This window comes from Setaria italica, chromosome IV (assembly GCF_000263155.2).
Source record: "Setaria italica strain Yugu1 chromosome IV, Setaria_italica_v2.0, whole genome shotgun sequence".
NCBI lineage: Eukaryota > Viridiplantae > Streptophyta > Magnoliopsida > Poales > Poaceae > Setaria > Setaria italica.
Genome location: NC_028453.1, coordinates 29,322,217 through 29,340,688, shown reverse-complemented (window position 1 = coordinate 29,340,688; position 18,472 = coordinate 29,322,217). Strand labels below are relative to the sequence as shown.

The following is an 18,472-nucleotide window of genomic DNA, read 5'->3' as shown; positions in this document are numbered from 1 at the left end:
GGTGGTGGTAGTGGGGATGGCAATTGCAATGGTGAGGCCTGCAAAGTTACAGGCATGTACCTAATGCGGCTTTTGGGAACTGACTGATCATTCAGGTACAGGGTCTCTAGCTGGTGAAACTACTTGGCAACTATGAGAAAAGCAGCTTTAGAGTTTAGAAACATGGCTGATTAGTTAGTTTTGTTTTATCTTGAATGATTGACGGTTAAAAGCAGGTACGATGGACTGAAAGATGATTATACTGCTATGTTATTCCTTTGATATGTTATATCTAGTAAAAAATATCAGAATAGCTCTTCATTTTCCTAGTTTTGTCGGACCTGCTACAGTACTCGAGTTCCATCATTAATCTTACGGCCCACTAATTAACTTTGCTCCTTCATCGAAATGACACGCAAATCTTTTGCTTGGTCTGAAAAAAAGACATGCTAGGTACTCGATTGAATTACAGGTCTGCTTTTCTAGAGCGTTCCATGGATCAACAATGCTCAATGGATCAGATAACAAAGCTGTGAACACTCTTATCGACAGAACAAAAGGGGCCCGTCTCCTTTGTCCTCCTCCTCCTTTAATAGGGTGCACAAGATTGCTGCACTCCACGGCTGCAACAAAGAAAAGAACATAAGCATACATATCGCTCCAAAGAAGAAAAAGGTGATTGGTCTGAAGCACAATAATTGCATCGTTCGACGAGTATACTACTAGTAGCAACACGTAGGGTGGACTTTTGGCGCCAAAATTAAGTAACAATAATTCAGTCAACTTCTCAAATCACATTGAATTAGGAGGACATTGCATTGATTTGAGCTGTGTGCCTGTGTGATTGTATGAATTACGAGGCTGTTCTTTACCTCTTTACATGTACACGTATGGTTGGTAGGCGAGGCAATCGTCAGGATCTGCCTGGATGTTCTGCACGTTTTATTTTGTATCTGTTGACACGCGAATTCAACATGCAATCAAAGATAAACTGTGCAGGTGGTAATAGCTAGCTAAGCTGTACGTGCGCACGTGTACATTCTCTCCTTCGTCGAACCATTCATGAAATGGAGGCAACTCTGACTGCAGCATGCCAGCAGAACTACATGCCAAATGTGATTGTTCTCATCAGTGTTGGTGATCTGGCTTAAATTCCTCCAATCATATACCTTAACCATGATTAAAATTGAAGAACTTCGCTATCAAATCGACCGCGTGCGGTAGCTTGCTGCCACAACAAGATCTCCATCAAGGCCACCGCCAGCTCAGAGTCAGTGAATCATCTTCCATTGAGATCTCGATGGAAACTTCGGTACTCAAATTTCGCCGAATCTGTACATGTGGAGCACGTTGGGAGGACAAGCGTTTTGCGTCTCAAATATCATTGGTTTGATTGGCTAATTTAATGATTAAGAACCTTGACACTCGACAGCCGGGGCCAGTAGGGTATATGATGATGGGTTTGTTTTCTTCTCCACTGCACAAAAGACACCCCCTCTTGCCAATCATGCAGTTTGCAGACCAGGTCACTGCTGTGGTCTCACAGTCACAGCAGGTCACTTTCTTGGCATTGCAGCATCACTTGTTGGGGGTTTCTGTGGTTGAAATCAGTGAACAATGGCCAATGGCATCATGTTTTCAGATTTCGTGTTTGTATTCGTGGACTAGTTCCTGCCTTCAACCCTAAGAAAAATTTCCTTTTGCATGCATGGCTTATTCATGGACTAGTTCCTGGAAGATAACGTAAATTGGTGTGCAAGTGCACCATGCTTTCTTTCTTACACATAAGGGGTTACCGGATTAGCTAGTAAACTATGGTAAGGAGTTTCAAGACCCACAACCCACAGATCAAAGGATCAGCCAACAATAGCATAATCCAACAGTGTGCCTACGGCCAGTGAACAGAATTCAGTTCCCACCGACCGCGGCTGATGTAGGTTATTTGCAGATTTTGAATGTGATTCTTTTTTACTAATACTGACATACTGTGATACCATAAAAAAACCGCTAAAATTAACATGAGAGTTTCAGAGTTCTGTTAAAACTAATTACCCATTTGTAGCAACCATTGCCAATCTAACACCCTCAATCTTCCCTATAGGCACAAAATAACTCCGTTGGACTTAATTGGTGAATTTAAATTAACCTAGCAAATGCTTTTCATTTACCTTCTGCACTTTCCTCTCTCACGATCTGTCATTCTTGACCACTTTTGTTTAATATAACATGGCCTATTTTTCTGTTTTATCAATTAATTGTGCTCATTATTAGTCCATCTTCAATATGCAAGATTCTAGCTATTTGTTACACACACTTCTGAGGAGAGTATGTTAGGCTTCTGCTTGTGAATTCTTTTTTTTTTTGGCAATGATTCTGCTTGTGAATTCTATATTCTCTATTCAGGTAATGGTGCTTTCATTTTGTTCTTTTTTTGTTTCCTTGTTCTTCTTCTTCTACCTATGTAAGTTCATTTTTTTAAGGGATTGGATGTGTTGTGTCCAAACTAGATCTACCTTTAATTTTACCATGAATATGGTGACTTCCCTCCCTTGAGAGTAAACATAAGGTTATACAATACACAATAGCATTATAAACTTTGTATAGAGTCATATATTTTTGTTGTTCCTCTTTTCTTATTTCATGTTAGTACTCCTTTAACCTATGTGCATGTTATATATAGTTATACTTACTCAGTTCCTATATAATCAAGCTGAGAAAAAAGATACTTTAATTTAGAGAGCGCTAGTTTTTATACTATTTGGGAAGTTAAATTGAATGAGTCCTAAATCACACAGTACTGTCAATTGGCATGCAGTATTCAGTGGTTGATGTGATCATGTCCATAATACAATTGACCGTGGGTTTAGTCCCATTATCTTTTGCGTGTCGATCGGTCGAGTGGGTCGGTTACTAAAGCTAGGGAAGTGACTCTTCTAGCTTTACCTAAAAAGAGCTTACGGTCCAACAAAGTTATAACGCTAACGAAGCGGTCTTTGAGGGTTTGAATCCGTGTAACCACAAGAACCCCATATGAAAAGCAACCAAATGCATGATTTCACGCGTCAAGAATGAAAGAAACCAAAGCAAGTAGGAAAGAAGAGGAAGAATAGAAAAGTGAGAAGTGCAAATCTCGTGGTTATCATGGTCAGTACAATATGCGCGTGTAACCATATATCTGCGACTGTGAGTGAAACCCTTGCTGGCTGCCTGGCTGGAGTAGTCAAACTGAAATCCCAATCTCCTCTTCATACCAAAGATCTGCAGTTCTCATATATAATAGTAGTAAAATGTATATATTTAATTCAAACATGCGTATATTATAATTTTTTTAATTCTGTGAGGTTTCTCCATTTGTAGTAATTCACAGTAACATATAATTGTATTAATTTGTTAACAACAAAGTTTGTATTCTGCCCAATCTTGTGCCTGAACACAAATAATAGGGAAAAAAGGTCAGCATAAACTTAGTTGAAAGAGGAAAAAAAGAATTGTTGTGCACCTTAATGGTGATTATATATACACAAGCACTAGGTTCGGGGTATTATCATGTTTCCCATCTCATAACAGGAAAATATCTAGATAACTTCTTTATAGAAAGAAAAACATCTAGATAACTGATAGTGCTAATACTCAAGTATGGATAAAACCACTACCGTCCTATATAACAAAAAAAACTATGGATAAATTATAAATTTATTTGAAGTTTTTTTCGGGGCATCATCAGGCTCACGCATGCCATGCTTAATCTTTGCAGCTTTTTGCAACAAGTGTCCTTCCAAAGTAAATGGAGTTGTCAAATTATTGCACTAGTTAGTTGATCTGCTTTAGAGCATTTTCTTTGTTGTGGGGTTGGTGCCACGTAGCTAACAAACGTGGAAAAGGTTTAAACCATGGTGCAATCACTTTTCAATTGGCTTTTGGAGAGTAGAATGGAGCTGATCAGTAACAGAACTCCTGCATAGAGAAGAGGAAAGAACGGAATCGGCATGACAACGGTTAGATATTTCACACACAGCAAGTGTTTGCAGTTAAGAGTAATGCATCACAGTCAGCTGTTGAAAAATTAAAAAAGAATCGTTTCCATGGAGGCGCAGCGAGGTTGCTAGCTCCAACCTCCAAATCGTCTACCAGAAAAAAAAAGGAAGCAGAAATGATTGCTGTCAATTACCATTTGTTAGTTTTGTTCTAGATCCTCCATTGCATTAATTGGAACCAGCGAGGCCAATTGGTACCAATATAACTGGATCTGTTTCCAAGTCATCATTCATAAAGAATGAACAACATGGCTGCGGGGTGGCCTCGCATCTGAAATGGGTTCACGAGGATTGTGTGTACAATGTTCAATGTATAAAGAACTTCTGATTTGTCACAGCAGTCCTCTTAAATAAATTATTATATGAGATTCAGATTTTTCTCTAAAAATTCAATAATATTATATTTGATTAATCATCAAGGTGAGGTGATATTTCCTTTCTATCAACAGCTAGGTATATATTAACTTGTATATTTGATTTGGTTTTTGTATTATAAGCTATCCTAAAGGACTATGTGTCTTAACATTATGTAATTAAGTGTCTCTCGCGCTCCTCCAATCACGTTCAACTAACTTTTGAAGCTTGAACAAGAAAATAAAAAGTTTCAAACGGCAAATAGAAACTATTGATGTATTTTGACTTACTTTCAACTAGCGGTTAAAAACTATCTCAACCTTCCACTCTAAAATAGAAAACCAATTTGAACTAAAAAATGCAAATAAATATTTTTTCAATTGTTTAAATCAATGCATTTTAATAAAGAATGGTCACATTAGTACTTTTGGTTATAATTTTTTTGTATTTTATAGAGAAAGCTCAAAATATCATCACCCGAACTTGCTAATTGGCATGGTGGCTCCTTGTGAAGACCCTGCAGTGCCTCCTAAGTCCTATGATTATATCTTTGCCGCAGTACCTCCCAGTGACGAGCTCCCATGCAATGCCTCTTGTCGAACTACTTTGTCGCTCCCCAACCCCAATGCAAGCTCCAATTCAAGGTTGTAGGGAGGACAAAGGACGTGGTCAGATGTAGTCTAGCCATGTACGTACGGCTTCTCGTCAGTTCCAGGCTCCATAATTTTGGAATAAGCAAATCATGATCAGCGTAAACAAAGACAAAAAAAAAATGAATAGAACCGTACATTGCATTGTGTTTGCCGAATGATTGGATGGTTCTACCGCCGAATAATTGGATGGTTAGACCAGGTTCTAGACTAGAAAAGTACATTAATCAAGCATTTGTTGCTAAAGGTTGCAATTGATACATATAAATGAGTTGTTCGAAGTCCATAGTATATATCAAATTTAGCAAAATTGCACCTTGGCTTAGAGGCTCGCATGATTACGTTCATAGTTATACATATATTAAAAAAATAAAATTATAATCTTAACCGCATACTTCATCTCCACCATTTCTCTTTCAAAACGAGAGAATAACTTCATCAGTAGACGAAACAATGTATAAAATCCTGCACAAATAACCGAAGAAAAACCATTGAGACCCACTAACAATGTAGCTCCCTGCTCACACCACTGAACAAAAACCCTAAAAAACTCCACTAGTTGCTTAGCCACTTTGGGCGGCCATCCCCCACCTTGGTTACCTCCCTTTAAATACCCCCTCACCTCCACCCTCCTCCTCCTCGTGCTAAAACGCAAACCCCTCAAAGCAACTCAACAAAGAAACTCTCTCTCCACAGACCACCAAACAACCTCGAAAGCCAGTGCGAGTGCGAGAAATCGAGTCGAGCAGCCGCAAGCAACTTGAGGAGACGATGGCGGTGGAGCCGAACATGGCGCGGCGCATGTGGCACGTGGTGCGCGCCGTGCTGTTCATGCTCCGCAAGGGCGTGTCCAAGCGGAAGCTGACCATGGACCTCCACCTCCTCCTCCAGCGCGGCAAGATCGCCGGCAAGGCCCTGGGCAACCTCATGACCGCCCACGGCCACCACGACAAGGCCAAGGCGGCCGAGGCGGCGGTGCCGCCGGCGCAGCAGTTCTCGTGCCGCGCCCTCGACCTGGCCTCCGCCGTCTACAACCCGCGCGACGTCCGCGAGGTGGAGTTCAGCTGCAGCAACACCCCCTCCTACCCGTCCCTCCACCTCATCCCCACCGGCAAGCGCCGCCGCCGCGGCAACAACCGCCGCAGCCACCGTGGCGCCAACGGCGCCGAGCCGGGATGGTACAACTACGACGCCGCCGACATTGCCAGGGTCTTCGAGATCCTCAACAACAACGAGCACCTCCTCAGCGGCGTTGGCGGCGACGACACCGGTTCGCCAGGTGCCGAGCAGCCGTCGCCGCTCGCGCTGATCGCGACGCCGTCCCCCGCGCTATGGGCGAGCTTCGGCCGCACGCCGGCGCACGTGAGGCAGCTGAGGATCACCGACTCGCCGTTCCCGCTGAGGGACGACGCCGCCGGGGATGGCGGCGAGGTGGACATGGAGGCCGAGGAGTTCATCAAGAAGTTCTACGAGCAGCTGCGCACGCAGCAGAGCCTCGCCGCCGCCACGCCAGACTGCGGCTACGGCTCGTACGGTGGGTACGCCCGGCCGGTCTCCGGCATCGCCTAAGAAGCCCATCGCCCACACATATATGTCCATAGCGTGTTAGTCTCAACCTTATTTTTGTGCAAGTGTGAAGTGTGTATGTGCTATATAGTATAGTATATAGCTCGTACATGAGGTTTGAGCATGGATCAAGCATGTTTTTAGAGATAGCTGGCTACTCTGCATGGGCTTGGTGGGAGAGACATTTTGCACAAGGTCATGTTTGCAAGCTAGATCCATGCATAGTATGTTGTACACTGTATGTGTATATTTTGTTGGTGGCATGTACTTTGTTGCAGTTAAGGTACATGTTGGAAAGAATTAGCAGAAAAGAAAAACACTAGTAGTGACACTCCAAGTTACTCATGTGTGTGTGTGTGTGTGTGGCGTTCCTCGATCAGTTCCTCTTGTCCTGCTGGACACAAGCAGAGAACTTGTACGTATATTGTTCTAGAAACCTCTGGGACATGCATGTAATTTTCAGACAATCTTTGGTCGTGATGCTGTCGCGGACCGATCGATCGAGCTGTCTTACATCAGAGAATCGTCTAATCATGAATATAAACAGGGTTTCTGTCTGATAGCTACTAGCATCTAAGATTTCATTTTTCTCTAGATATTACAAACAATTGCCTAATACGGTTTGTTGATCTCGGTATATTCCTAGCTAGGCAGCTAGTGAATACATAAAGACAGCTGTGATGCTCCCATGTAGCGCGCTTGTTTACACCATCGATCTGCGTGGTTTGGGTTATGATCGGCTAGAACGGAGGATTAGAGAATTTCTTTTTGAGAAAGGAGGAGTATCAATTTCCACCACTAATCTCTGTGCTCATTAAATGAGTAGAGATGTCTACATGTTATTGTTTTGAGACCCAGACTTGATATGCGCAGTTCTTGATCAAGTTGAGATCACAATATAATCATCCCAATTAATAATTTTCTATTGTTGGACCCTTCATGATGTTGTAGTAAACCTAATATTGACACTACAGGCAATAATCGGCCTACTAGGAGATTGATGTCAGCCATCGGTGCCCTTATATCAAGTGATTATCGAATCTCCCTGTGGAGGCGTGGACTGGATATGCACGGTTGAGTTAACTCAGTGGCGTAGGCAGGATTTTCACTCTGGGTATTCATTGTAAAGAAAACAGTGAGATTTCTTGATCCAGATAGTGATTGTTGGGCCTATGTACATATATGAGCACTAGAAGTATACACATACTAAACGTTTTGTCCAAAGCCAGGGGTATTCATGTGAATATCTATGAATACCGCCCCTAGCTACGCCCATGAGTTAACTAGGCTTAACAATATGTGGTTGGGACTTGGGAGCGTGTATGAGATGCATAGAGTTAGCTAGATGCTGCGAAGAATTAGGTCAAACACACGTGAATAGTATGGTGAATTTGTTTGAATTAGTTTCCTTGCGTGACACATCAATAATCTTTTAGTAACCGCGTGTAGTAGAAAATTGAGTGACAGTTATTTTCGATCACAATTATCTTGAAAGAGATGCAATTGAGTTAAGAACTAATTTTCTCTACAAATGATTGTTCTTTTTTTTTTGCGAATGATTGTACTTGATACCCTTCATTGTCGAATTGTTCCAATAAAACCCATTCTCATGCTTCTTACTCCAATTTTGAACTGAGACATTGTCCTGAATTTTGTCCAATAATCAATTATTAGACTCTTTGAGTGTTTAACAGAGTTACACCATTCATGCATCTTTTTATAAACATATATCCCTTATTTAGTTCCGAAGACAATCCAAACCCTTCTAGTTGATCCTGATTTCCTATTGTCTGAAATATATAGTAGCTACACCTTCCACGGGACCAACTTTATGGTATTTAGGAGAAAAGATGTGCATTACATGCATGTATATGGAATGCACATCTTTTCTCCTAAATTCCGTCTTATTTTTTTCTAAATTCCATGTGTTACGAGGCAACACTTGTGCTGACCCCCCCTTTCTTTGATGTTAACAGCTCATGTCCAGCAAGTAAGCAAACTATATATTTGCTAACTTCCTAACTTCATGAAAGTTAGGAAGCTTGTGTTGTGAAAGAGAAATAAAGGGTGCTAGCGTTTAAACACTAAGTTCTTCTAAACAATCGACCATTAATTTCTTTTTACGATCGGCTACTACTAAAACTCATGTTAATCGAAAATTAAATCGATCTAGTCCACTACAGGGAAAGTTGAGGAATGTGCGGATTATAGCCCGTTATTAGTCCTAGCTCGAAGAACACACGTTGACGCAAATGCAAATATGCAATAATGATCGAAATCAAGTGTTGTGTTTGTTTTTCCCCCCTTCAAAATTCAGTGGGGAGCGAGAGCGATGCACGGGATTAGGATGACAGGGGACCGGAAACGTACGAGCGAGAGCTTTGGACGCTACGGATCGACTAGTGAGGAAGGGAGAGACGTCGTCACACCTTTTGTGCTGTGTGCTCTTGCCAGTTCAGTGCCCCCACGCTAAGCTGTTGCACCAATCACGCCGCAACAAAAGCAGAGCCAACAACCACAAGGGATCGAGCTCATCAGCAGCGTGAGCAAAACTGTTGGCCACCTTTACCGGAGGCAGGACCGTACGCAAGGCGTGAGATGGAGAGGAGACACGGCTGTGCTCTCCGATCTCCCCTATTCGACAATTCCTATTGCTTCGTGAGTAAGGCTAAGGCTGGGCCGGGGTCGCGACCCCCGAGGGCGATCTTCCTCTAGCAAAAAGCTTACGGAGCTAGAGCGCTAGACGTGTCCTCCCGCGGGACCTCGTGCTCCAGCGAGTGGCCGCCTTTTCCTCCTCCCTGTCGCTGTTGCATTGCATGATTGCATCCTGCAGCTGCGGACGCGCGCGTTCCCCCTATCCCCACTTGCTCGTGGTCGCCGAAAATACCATCCGGAGGTTCTGTACCCCGGAGGTGGTCTTTTGCAGCTGTTGGATGGGAATCTAGCGGATGGGATGTGATCCAATTGCTTAGAGAATCAAAGAGTGAGAAGGGAGATTGGAAAGAACATTACTGCTCCCTAATTATTAGGGTTGCTTTTTCAATCGCAGCCTCACCGGCTCTCTCATCGCCCTCTCGGTCTTCCACCCGTCAATTCTCTCTCTCTCCTCACCGGCGTGACTGAGGCGGTGGCCGGACGGATCCGAGGCCTCCTGATCCGTGGATGACCTCCCCGTCGTTACGTTGCTAGGAGTTGGTGTTCCATTGCAAAGGTGAGATCTGCTCTCTCTTTCTCACCATTATTTCTCTCCCTCTCTCATGCGTCATTCTTCGTTCCCTTTATCTCCCTCCTCTCGAGAGAGAACTCGGATCTAGCGGTGGTGGCAAGGAAAGGCTGGGGGCGGCAGCCGAGTGTTGTTGATGGCAGTTAGCGCGCCAATTCGTGAACCGCAAGCATATGTTGATGGCAGTTAGCGCACCAATTCGTTAACCGCAAGCGCATGGATCAGTTGTAACTTTTCCCTTACAGTATTCCACCAAGGTTTATTAATTCGTGGAACAAGTGGATTGATGGCTCTTACTTTATACCAATCTTGCTAACAAAATTGAGTATATTTATCGTGTAGAGAGATAAACTAAACTAATAACAGAGATTGAGACAATATAGCAAAGGTTAACATAAGATAGGAGATAGAGATAGATATAAGCGTTCCCTCCCTAGGATTTAGGTTCACAAGAATATGCATCTACTATACAGATGGGTGATGCCCTCACTAGCTATCACAGCGGTTACGTGCTCACTCGGCCTTTTCCCCACTACATACTGTCACTACGCAGGGATAATCAATCACCTCGCTCACACACATGCATCCGCAGAATTAAGCTAATCACCACGATTACCGAAAACTCTACTAAGAACATATGTTGTACAAGATAGAGATCTTACATATGTAAACGAAGCATTACAACGACATAGACCATGATGCATTAATGGGCATAAAGAACATGTAGCAGTTACATATCAAGGACCATATCAACCATAGGGATGAACAGAGGCTTTACCCTATGATCTTACACATGTTGACGAATAAAGGGGGTAAGGAGCACTTGGAGAATACCCTGACCGAAGACGAAGACGAGGGGAGGCACGAGGGCCTCAAGCCGATTGGCCTGGGGCACCCTAGGCTGATCGGCCTAGGGGTTTCCTCCCTTCTCTAGAGGTCCCCTTCGACGACGAAGCTCCTGATCAGATCTAAATCCCTTTTTCTTCTCTTGTGGCGGTGGCGGCTAGGTCTAAACTCATTAGGATTCTCCCTCCTTGTTGAAAGTCTTTGGCAGTGTCAGTTCGGGTGCCTTCGAAGCCAAGTTTCTGGAAAATAACCTTAGGAACATCGTGGGCAACCTCCTGGTGAAAGGGCGCGATGATCGGGGCCGAAAACGGACCAGGCCGATCGGCCTGCCATGTTTTGGAGTGCTTCATCCGAAAGTTGTAGATCTCATCGAGCTATACAAATTTCCCTGTAAATTTGCCCCAATCGGAGTTCGGATGAGGAAGATATGACCCGTGCAAGTTTCAGCTCTTCCTGCGGGCCTGCAGTTCAATGTTCATGTTTAGGCCTTCCAATATCCAAAGTCCGGGTCCAAGTTCAACTTGTAGAAAAATCTTCATTTATGTCGTATTTTCTGTGATTTTACCATATGGTCCAAAACACAACACATATGCGAATATGGGGTATTTCAGGTGCCAAGTAGCGGGTTAGTATAAAATGAAAATAAATGGCAATAAAAGTATGTCAATAACGAACATGCAAAGAGGTCCACAGATCTTGGTGGCGATGCAAGGAAGGATCCCCACGACCAGAACTGGGAAGTGAGCTCCTCTGACTTTCCCCGTCGCCGCCATGGAAGTAGCAGCGAGGTAAGCCACGTCCTCACCGTTCCTCATGAGGAGGAGATATGCGGCCTAGATCTGAGCAGCGATGTACTCCCCGGCTCTCTCCAAGAAAAAAAAGACTTGAGAAGAACGTAAGATTGCAATGTAATTTTCCCTTCCTTTGCTTTTTTGATTTGGTCTACATGAGTCTGTAATTTTTCTTTCATATTTTGTTCATGTATGAACTCCTTTTGTTTTTTTTTGTATATGTTCATTTTTGCTAATCTTGTAATTGTATACAATAATTACTTGCGTGATTTTTGTGTGCTTGACTGCTTGTAAGTTTGTTATGCTTGCTGGAACGTTTACGCAAACGAAAGAAATTAAATAGAAAATGATTGTGTACCATCGAATGTTATTTTGGTGTTGATTTGATTTTTTTTTTGCCTGTGCAGTGTCCCTGGAAACATGAATATTCTTGATGATGCATGCCAATTCTTTGACTTTTGAGCGGGATTAATTTTTTGATTTGGAACTACTACACGTGCGAAGACGTTTTTACAATTTCTAAAAATTATGATATAAATTTGTTTGATTTTTTTTTTAAATTTTCGCCTGACAATAGTGATAGGGGTGAAAAGAATTTTAGCAATGAATAAATGCACAAAACGTTATTTTGTGAGTTGTTTATGAGAAAGAAAAAACATGAAATACCTGGTTTAAAATAAACAAGTTGGAAGAACGTTGGTCCATGTTTAACTGATTGATGAAGTACCTTGGTCCCTTGTATGATGTTCCATGGTCCCGAATTATATTAGTAGTATAAAACAATAAATATTAGTTTCATTAACTACAGCAGTAAACTGTCCCATACATTATCTCTCTGCTACGTGTCGATGAGCGGAAGATGCCCGCCCGGGCACATAGCCACCGAATTGCCTCGTCCCGTGGTCGCGGCGTCCGGGCTCGTGCGGTCGTGCCAGGCTGCCCAAGTGCCCAGGCCTGCAGGTTGCGTTGCGTTCGCGTGTAGGATGGTGACCAGTCACCAATAAAATCGCAAAGCAGGGCGGTAGGAAAGGCTGCAAAAGGCGTGCGTCCCTGCTCCCTCCACCAAGTGGCGGTTCCCAAGTCCCAACCACTCTCCCCCCCTGCGCCTGCCTGTGTGACTTGTGAGCACGCACTGGCTGGCGGCTGCTGCAATTTGTTTCTCAGTTTTTCTGAACCTTGACCGGCTTACCCGGGAAGCAAACAGGAGGAGAGCTGGGGTCCAGTGTCGGTGGGCAGTGTGACTGTGGGCGGCCTAGGTGCATTAGCACGGATGGCGTAGCGTTGCCCTGCATCGCCCTGTTCTGGCCGTGCTGATGCGGGCAGGCGGCACAGGCCGATCGATGCGATGAGGACTGGCTGGGGCGGGACCCCAGGGATCATGCAAGCCACGTACTTCTATCCAGAACAATCTCAATCACATTGCATTACATTCAGCTATCCACAACCACAAGCAAGGTACCCTGCACGTACGTGTACCTTCTTGTCCGGGCCGTGCCCCCTGGCTTCGGGAACGAACAAGCCAAGGTGAAGGAGCACACCACCAGATCAGGGGCGACCAATCGCGAGGCCACATCTTGCATCGACGACGGCTAAAGAAAGAAAGGGAGGTACGCTTTGCCCCGTTTAGGCCACAGACGTACAAGTACGTTGGCTCGCTTTTGGAGCTCCATCATGCATATCATCGGGTCGGAGACCATCCCGTGCACCACCACCAGGTCCCGTAATAAAGATGTGGCGTCTAATCGCTCAAGCTTTATTCAGATCAGAGAAGTAAAGCGGCACCATCCGTCGTCCACGACTGTCACCATCACCAAAGGCCGAATTGCAAAAGGGGGAGAAAAATGTGGCGGAGACCGTACCACGCACAGGGGCAGAAATAATTGCGTCGGAGCTCATTACCGCAAACGCATAGTGAGGCATCACTGTTAAACGTACTGATCTCATTTACTATGCTGCCTCCGTTGCTAATCAACGCGGAAACCAGAGGTTCAGACGATCGCTGCTTGGAGTGTGAGCGCGCGTTCAATCGCTGGTTTGTCGCAGATATTTGGTGGCCACGAGGGCACGACGGTCGTTCACGGGCTCACGGCCGCGCCGTCGTCCGTCCCCATCGTGAGCCATGATCAGTGTTCGACCGGAAGGCCCATCGCGAGCCATGATCCAATCCAACCTAGGCAGAGCGGGCCTCCTTTCCTCTAAAAAAATACGAAAGAATGGACCGGGCTGGTCATTTAGCACGCAGCAGTTGTGACAATTAATTAGCTAGCCCGTTGGCCCATAAAATCCTCCAGCAGCAACAGGTCTGTCTACTGAAATATTGGGCCCATATTGCGGCCTAAGTGCCCGCACAAAGGTACTCGGTACGACTGAATTTCAAAATGTCAAACTTTGAAAAACTTGGCAGCAATTAATCAAATTATATTTAGTGTGCGAAGTAATATGAGTAGATTATATTCGAATAATTTTTAAGATAATTTACTTTCCATAAAAATTGGAAATGTCTTGTAAGAGAATACAAGGTCAAAATCTACTTTCAAAAACTTCCCCTCAAAAATATGCTTTGCGTTGAATCTTTGATGCTAACTTTTAATTTAACTATACGTGACGTAGTATCTTTTTCCCATCAAAATGACAGATACTTGCGTTCATACTCGCTTTTGTTAACATAAACGATGTTTTGAAAATATCGATGCAATCTCCAAAATATAACACCGACTATCGGTTAAGTTATTTATTTAACATAGCAAAATTACATTTTCACAGACTAAATTTGGAGACACCTATATTCATACACGTTCCTAATATCCAAATTAGACACGTAAAAATGTTATATTCAAACAAAACTTAAAACGGTCCGCTTAACTGATAAACATCACTTATTCGTAGGCGTATAAAATCTTGTCTATGGTGCCACTGGTGGTACTGGTGGGTGCGTAACAGTAACAAACGTACCACCAAGACTCGGTGAATGCAACACATGGCTCTGCTACGAGCCTACGAGTGATGCGGTAGCGGTAGGGTTTGAAATCATTCCAAACATTAATGATCGCCATTCACCGCTACCGTTTTTCGAAAGAGAACATTTTTTGTATTCGCAAAAAAAAAGAGAACATTTTGTTGCGTGGTGCCTGTTTTCGTGGTGAGCCCTTTGTCGCCCAGGTTGTCGTCGGTCTAGCTTCCGCAAGTACATCACAGCTCGCGATGCACGTACGAGTACGACGACTCCCCAGAGGTATGCCCCGCCCCGCCTGACCGCGCGCGTTGGATCTGGCGCGCCCCCGCGTAATCACGCCGCGCGCTGTAACCCCCGTCCTTCTCAGAGCGCTGGCGCGCAGCTGGATCCCTCCATCCCGGTGGACCGATGTACACGTACAGTAATCAAAGACCCGACCGCGACGGAATCTCCGCCGTACGGCGTCGCTGCAAGCGGCCGCGCACGCGGGCCGGGCAGGTGAGGTCACGAGCCCAACCCACCTGAACGACCGCACGAGGCCACCACGAGCGAGACGAGAGGAATCCAAGGCGCAACCACCGCCGCCGAGGCCGTGAACGAACGAATCACGAGCGCGCAGAGCCAGAACTCCCCAAAGAAACCCCGGCGACATCGGGCGCCGCCGCGGGGAAAAAGGGGTGTTTGATACCTCCAAACTTTAGGTCTTATTAAATTTTCAGTCCCTATCACATAAGATGTTTGCATACTAAACTAATTGTATAAACAAGAGCTAATTCAATAGAGTCGTCTTAAATTATATTTAATACCCGAACTAAATTTTAGACTTGATATTTACATCAAGAGAGAAAAGAAAAACCCCACCGCCGGCCTCGCCCCGCACGACGATCACGTCCCAGATCTAACCCACCCACTACAAGTCACCACCAACTGACCCCTCCGTCCGTCATCATCCATCAACGCAGGTCCTCCGGGGTCACGCTGCCGTAGCGCTCGTCCTCCCTCCCTCCCTCCCCGCCCTCCGCTGCTGCTCTCCCGCAGGCCGCAGACCCGCACCGTATCGCGTCCTCCGCCGGCCACGGAAGGGTCGGCGCCATTGGCGGCTCGCTCCGACCACCCCGGCCGGAACCCACCAGGTACGGCCGTCCCCTCCTCCTCCTCCCCCGCGGCCTCCCTCTGCGTCTCTGCTTCAACGCCGTACTGCTCGTGACTGCGCTTGGGTTTGGGTGGGTCGAAATCGGGGTCCCAACCGAGCGCGGCTCCCCGGCGGATGGTTGTGTGCAGTAGCTTGCCGAATACCTGCGCGCTCGCTGCCAAGCAATGCGCCTTGCTCGCGCGGCCGATTCCGCGACGCGTTTGATCTCCCCTGCCTTCTTCGCCCTTTCTGCAGTGGATGTTCCTGGGGGAGCAGCTGCCACTGTGGCCTGGACGCCTGGTGTATGTGTTTAGATGGACGAGGGTTGGAGATGTTCCTTTCTCTCCAATGCTTTCTAGCAGTAGTAGGTTACTGTACCGGATTTGCTTCCACAGGAATGGATCAGTAAGTTTGGGGTTCTGTTCTGGGGCTTCACTGGATCAGTACGTTTGGGTGTGGGAGTGACCTGGCACGTTCCAGGCTGCAAGCAGATGTTTATTTTTGGGGAATGCACCAATTGTTCTGGAAACTCTGCATATTATACTACTAGCTAGTGTCAGTCTGGATTTGGTGTGGTACCAGCAGCGCATGGATCCTATTTTTCCCGTTCGATGCAGTGGTTTGACAAGAATGTTTCTGATGTTACATTTTGAACCTCTTAACGGTTTGGTTTCCATTCTGTTTCCCAGCTTATTTCTGAATTCTCCTCAACACGCACTGATCTGGCAACTGCTTGGCGTGAAATTGCCACCTATATATCGAGCTGAGAGCAGAAATTGCTACCATATGTGCTTCATTATTTATTTTCTGTTCTTGTTTTTTTGACCGAAGTCAGCAGGGGAAGCCTCTAACAAACATTTTGAACCCGTTCAAACTCAGGGTGTTTGTTTCTTTAGTCCCTCCTAAAATTTCTATCACATCGAATGTTTAGATACTAATTAGAAGTATTAAATATAGACTAATTACAAAACCAATTGCACAGATGGAGACTAATTTGCGAGACGAATCTATTAAGCCTAATTAGTTCATGATTTGACAATATGATGCTACAGTAAACATGTGCTAATGATGGATTAATTAGGCTTAATAGATTCATCTCATGAATTAGCCTCCATCTGTGTAATTAGTTTTATAATTAGCTCATATTTAGTCCTCCTAATTAACCTCCAAATATTCGATGTGACATGAATTTTAGGAGGTCCTAAAGATCCAGACACCCCCAGCTGGCAACCGCTTATTTTCTGTTCTTGTTGCTTCAAGAAAGGGGAAAGCAGGGCTGCATTTAATACTCCTTCATGCTTGCAGCACATAAAATTGACTTTGATACTGTTTTCAGTCATGGGCTCATTCATGGCTATTGCTTCCTTTCATTATGTGCACCGTATCACTATCTCTTGATCTTACATTCCAAGTTCCTCTTGTTCTGCACACATTGGCGCGTAACTATGCGATTGCTTCCTCTTATTAGGCTCAGCTTGCAGTCGGGCATCCTTTCACGAATCTTTCCTTTTGAAGCAATATTTGTTTCCTTGAGTCCTAGTATCTTTTTGAAGGGATATCTGATATCTTACCAAGCTGCCAATCTTTCTAATTATGTTGTCAAATATTAAACCATGAGTATGTTATCTACTTCCTTAACATATGGATACAAAGCACTTTCTGACTTGCATATTGTTTGCCATCCGTAGTCCAGATAATTATCTAAAGAACTTATTTAGTCAACATTGAGAAGCATTTCCCAGATTCTGCCATGCATGAGTGGGTTAGATGGATAGATCTTAGAGTTGTCAGTAAAAGATGGGGAAAGCATGCTGATCTCTGTGAGTTCTCTAGCTATAGAGGATTAGTTTTAACAAAGGCACCCCATTGGTTAATTTGCATCGTTGCATGCCTGTCCTAAAAGTATCTTTGATACTTGTGTGTACTTTCTTACTTCTCTAATAATAGAGCATGGGAGTACTACTGGTGGACTTTATGAAATACAGTTACCTACCTACTGTTTTTGTTGTGTTATGCTGTTATGCATGAACTTCTACCTGCGTTATCATGTTATTTTGTGTCTTGCGCTGACTGGAACTAACTGGTAACCTGATGTCCATTATGCATTTTATAGCAGGTGTAAACATGCTTCATCATTCAAATAGCCGGAACCAAAGGAACAGGGGGTCAAGAATCAAAACATTACTCCAAGCTACCTTACTTGTAGGTGTTATTTTTTGGCTTCTGTATCAGGTGAAGCATTCCTATTATAAGAAAAATGAGTACTTGGATGATGCTGAGGACCAGCTTGCCCATAATGATAGAAGCATGTTCCAGGGGAGGAAAGAAAAGGCAGGTAGTTACAGCGATAGCAACGTGGAAGTGGTTGGTAAACCAGAGGAAGGTTCTGTAGATCATAATTCAGATACTTCTGATCATAATGGGGAGAAGAGTGGAGAAACTGTATTCGATAAAGACAGTTCTGATTTGCATGAAGATGACAAGAGGAATACTGAGAGCTCAGAAGCTGAGGAAGGACAAGTCAACAGTGCAGATGGCAATGCAGAAGCTCATAGTAATAACAGTGAAGATGAAACCACTGGTCATGCAGAAGAAAACAAGCATGATACTGAATCCAACTCTGATACTGAGGGTAAAAGTGAAGTCCATTCAACTGGAGATGATATGTCCCAAAACAATCAAGCACAAGAGGAAAGCACTGGTGAGACAAGTGGAACATCTCATGATGAAGTGGTGCAAGGTGATGAATCCACTGGTGCCAGCGGCAATGGTTCAGATGGGGGAAGAGGGTGAGAAAAAGGAGGCACTGGGTACTCAAACTGGCTCTGAATCCCTTCCTGATGATGCCAAGACCGAAACAAGTAATGACCATGGTATGGGCAGTCTTCCTGATGAAACAGGGAATATACCATCGGTTCATACTGATAATTCACAAAATGATGCC

General features: G+C 44.5%; 2 protein-coding genes across 2 annotated transcripts in view; both read left to right on the top strand.

Annotated features, from left to right (window-relative positions):
• The first annotated feature begins 5,667 nt into the window (after window positions 1-5,667).
• On the top strand, window positions 5,668-7,140 carry LOC101761226. The gene has a single exon (XM_004965538.3). It carries the CDS (start codon window positions 5,789-5,791, stop codon window positions 6,584-6,586), a length of 798 nt encoding a protein of 265 aa, XP_004965595.1. The 5' UTR covers window positions 5,668-5,788; the 3' UTR covers window positions 6,587-7,140.
• Window positions 7,141-15,309: 8,169 nt separating this feature from the next.
• LOC101767728 (dentin sialophosphoprotein) overlaps window positions 15,310-18,472 on the top strand; it is a 3,953-nt gene continuing 790 nt past the window's right edge. Inside the window, 3 exon segments of the mRNA XM_022826115.1 lie at window positions 15,310-15,529; window positions 17,645-18,312; window positions 18,314-18,472. Of these exon segments, the coding sequence (XP_022681850.1) occupies window positions 17,653-18,312; window positions 18,314-18,472 (819 nt within the window). The 5' untranslated portion in view covers window positions 15,310-15,529; window positions 17,645-17,652.

Coding starts and splice junctions, on each gene's coding strand:
- LOC101761226 (XM_004965538.3), top strand. CDS start 5,789: ATGGCGGTGGAGCCGAACATGGCGCGGCGCATGTGGCACGTGGTGCGC.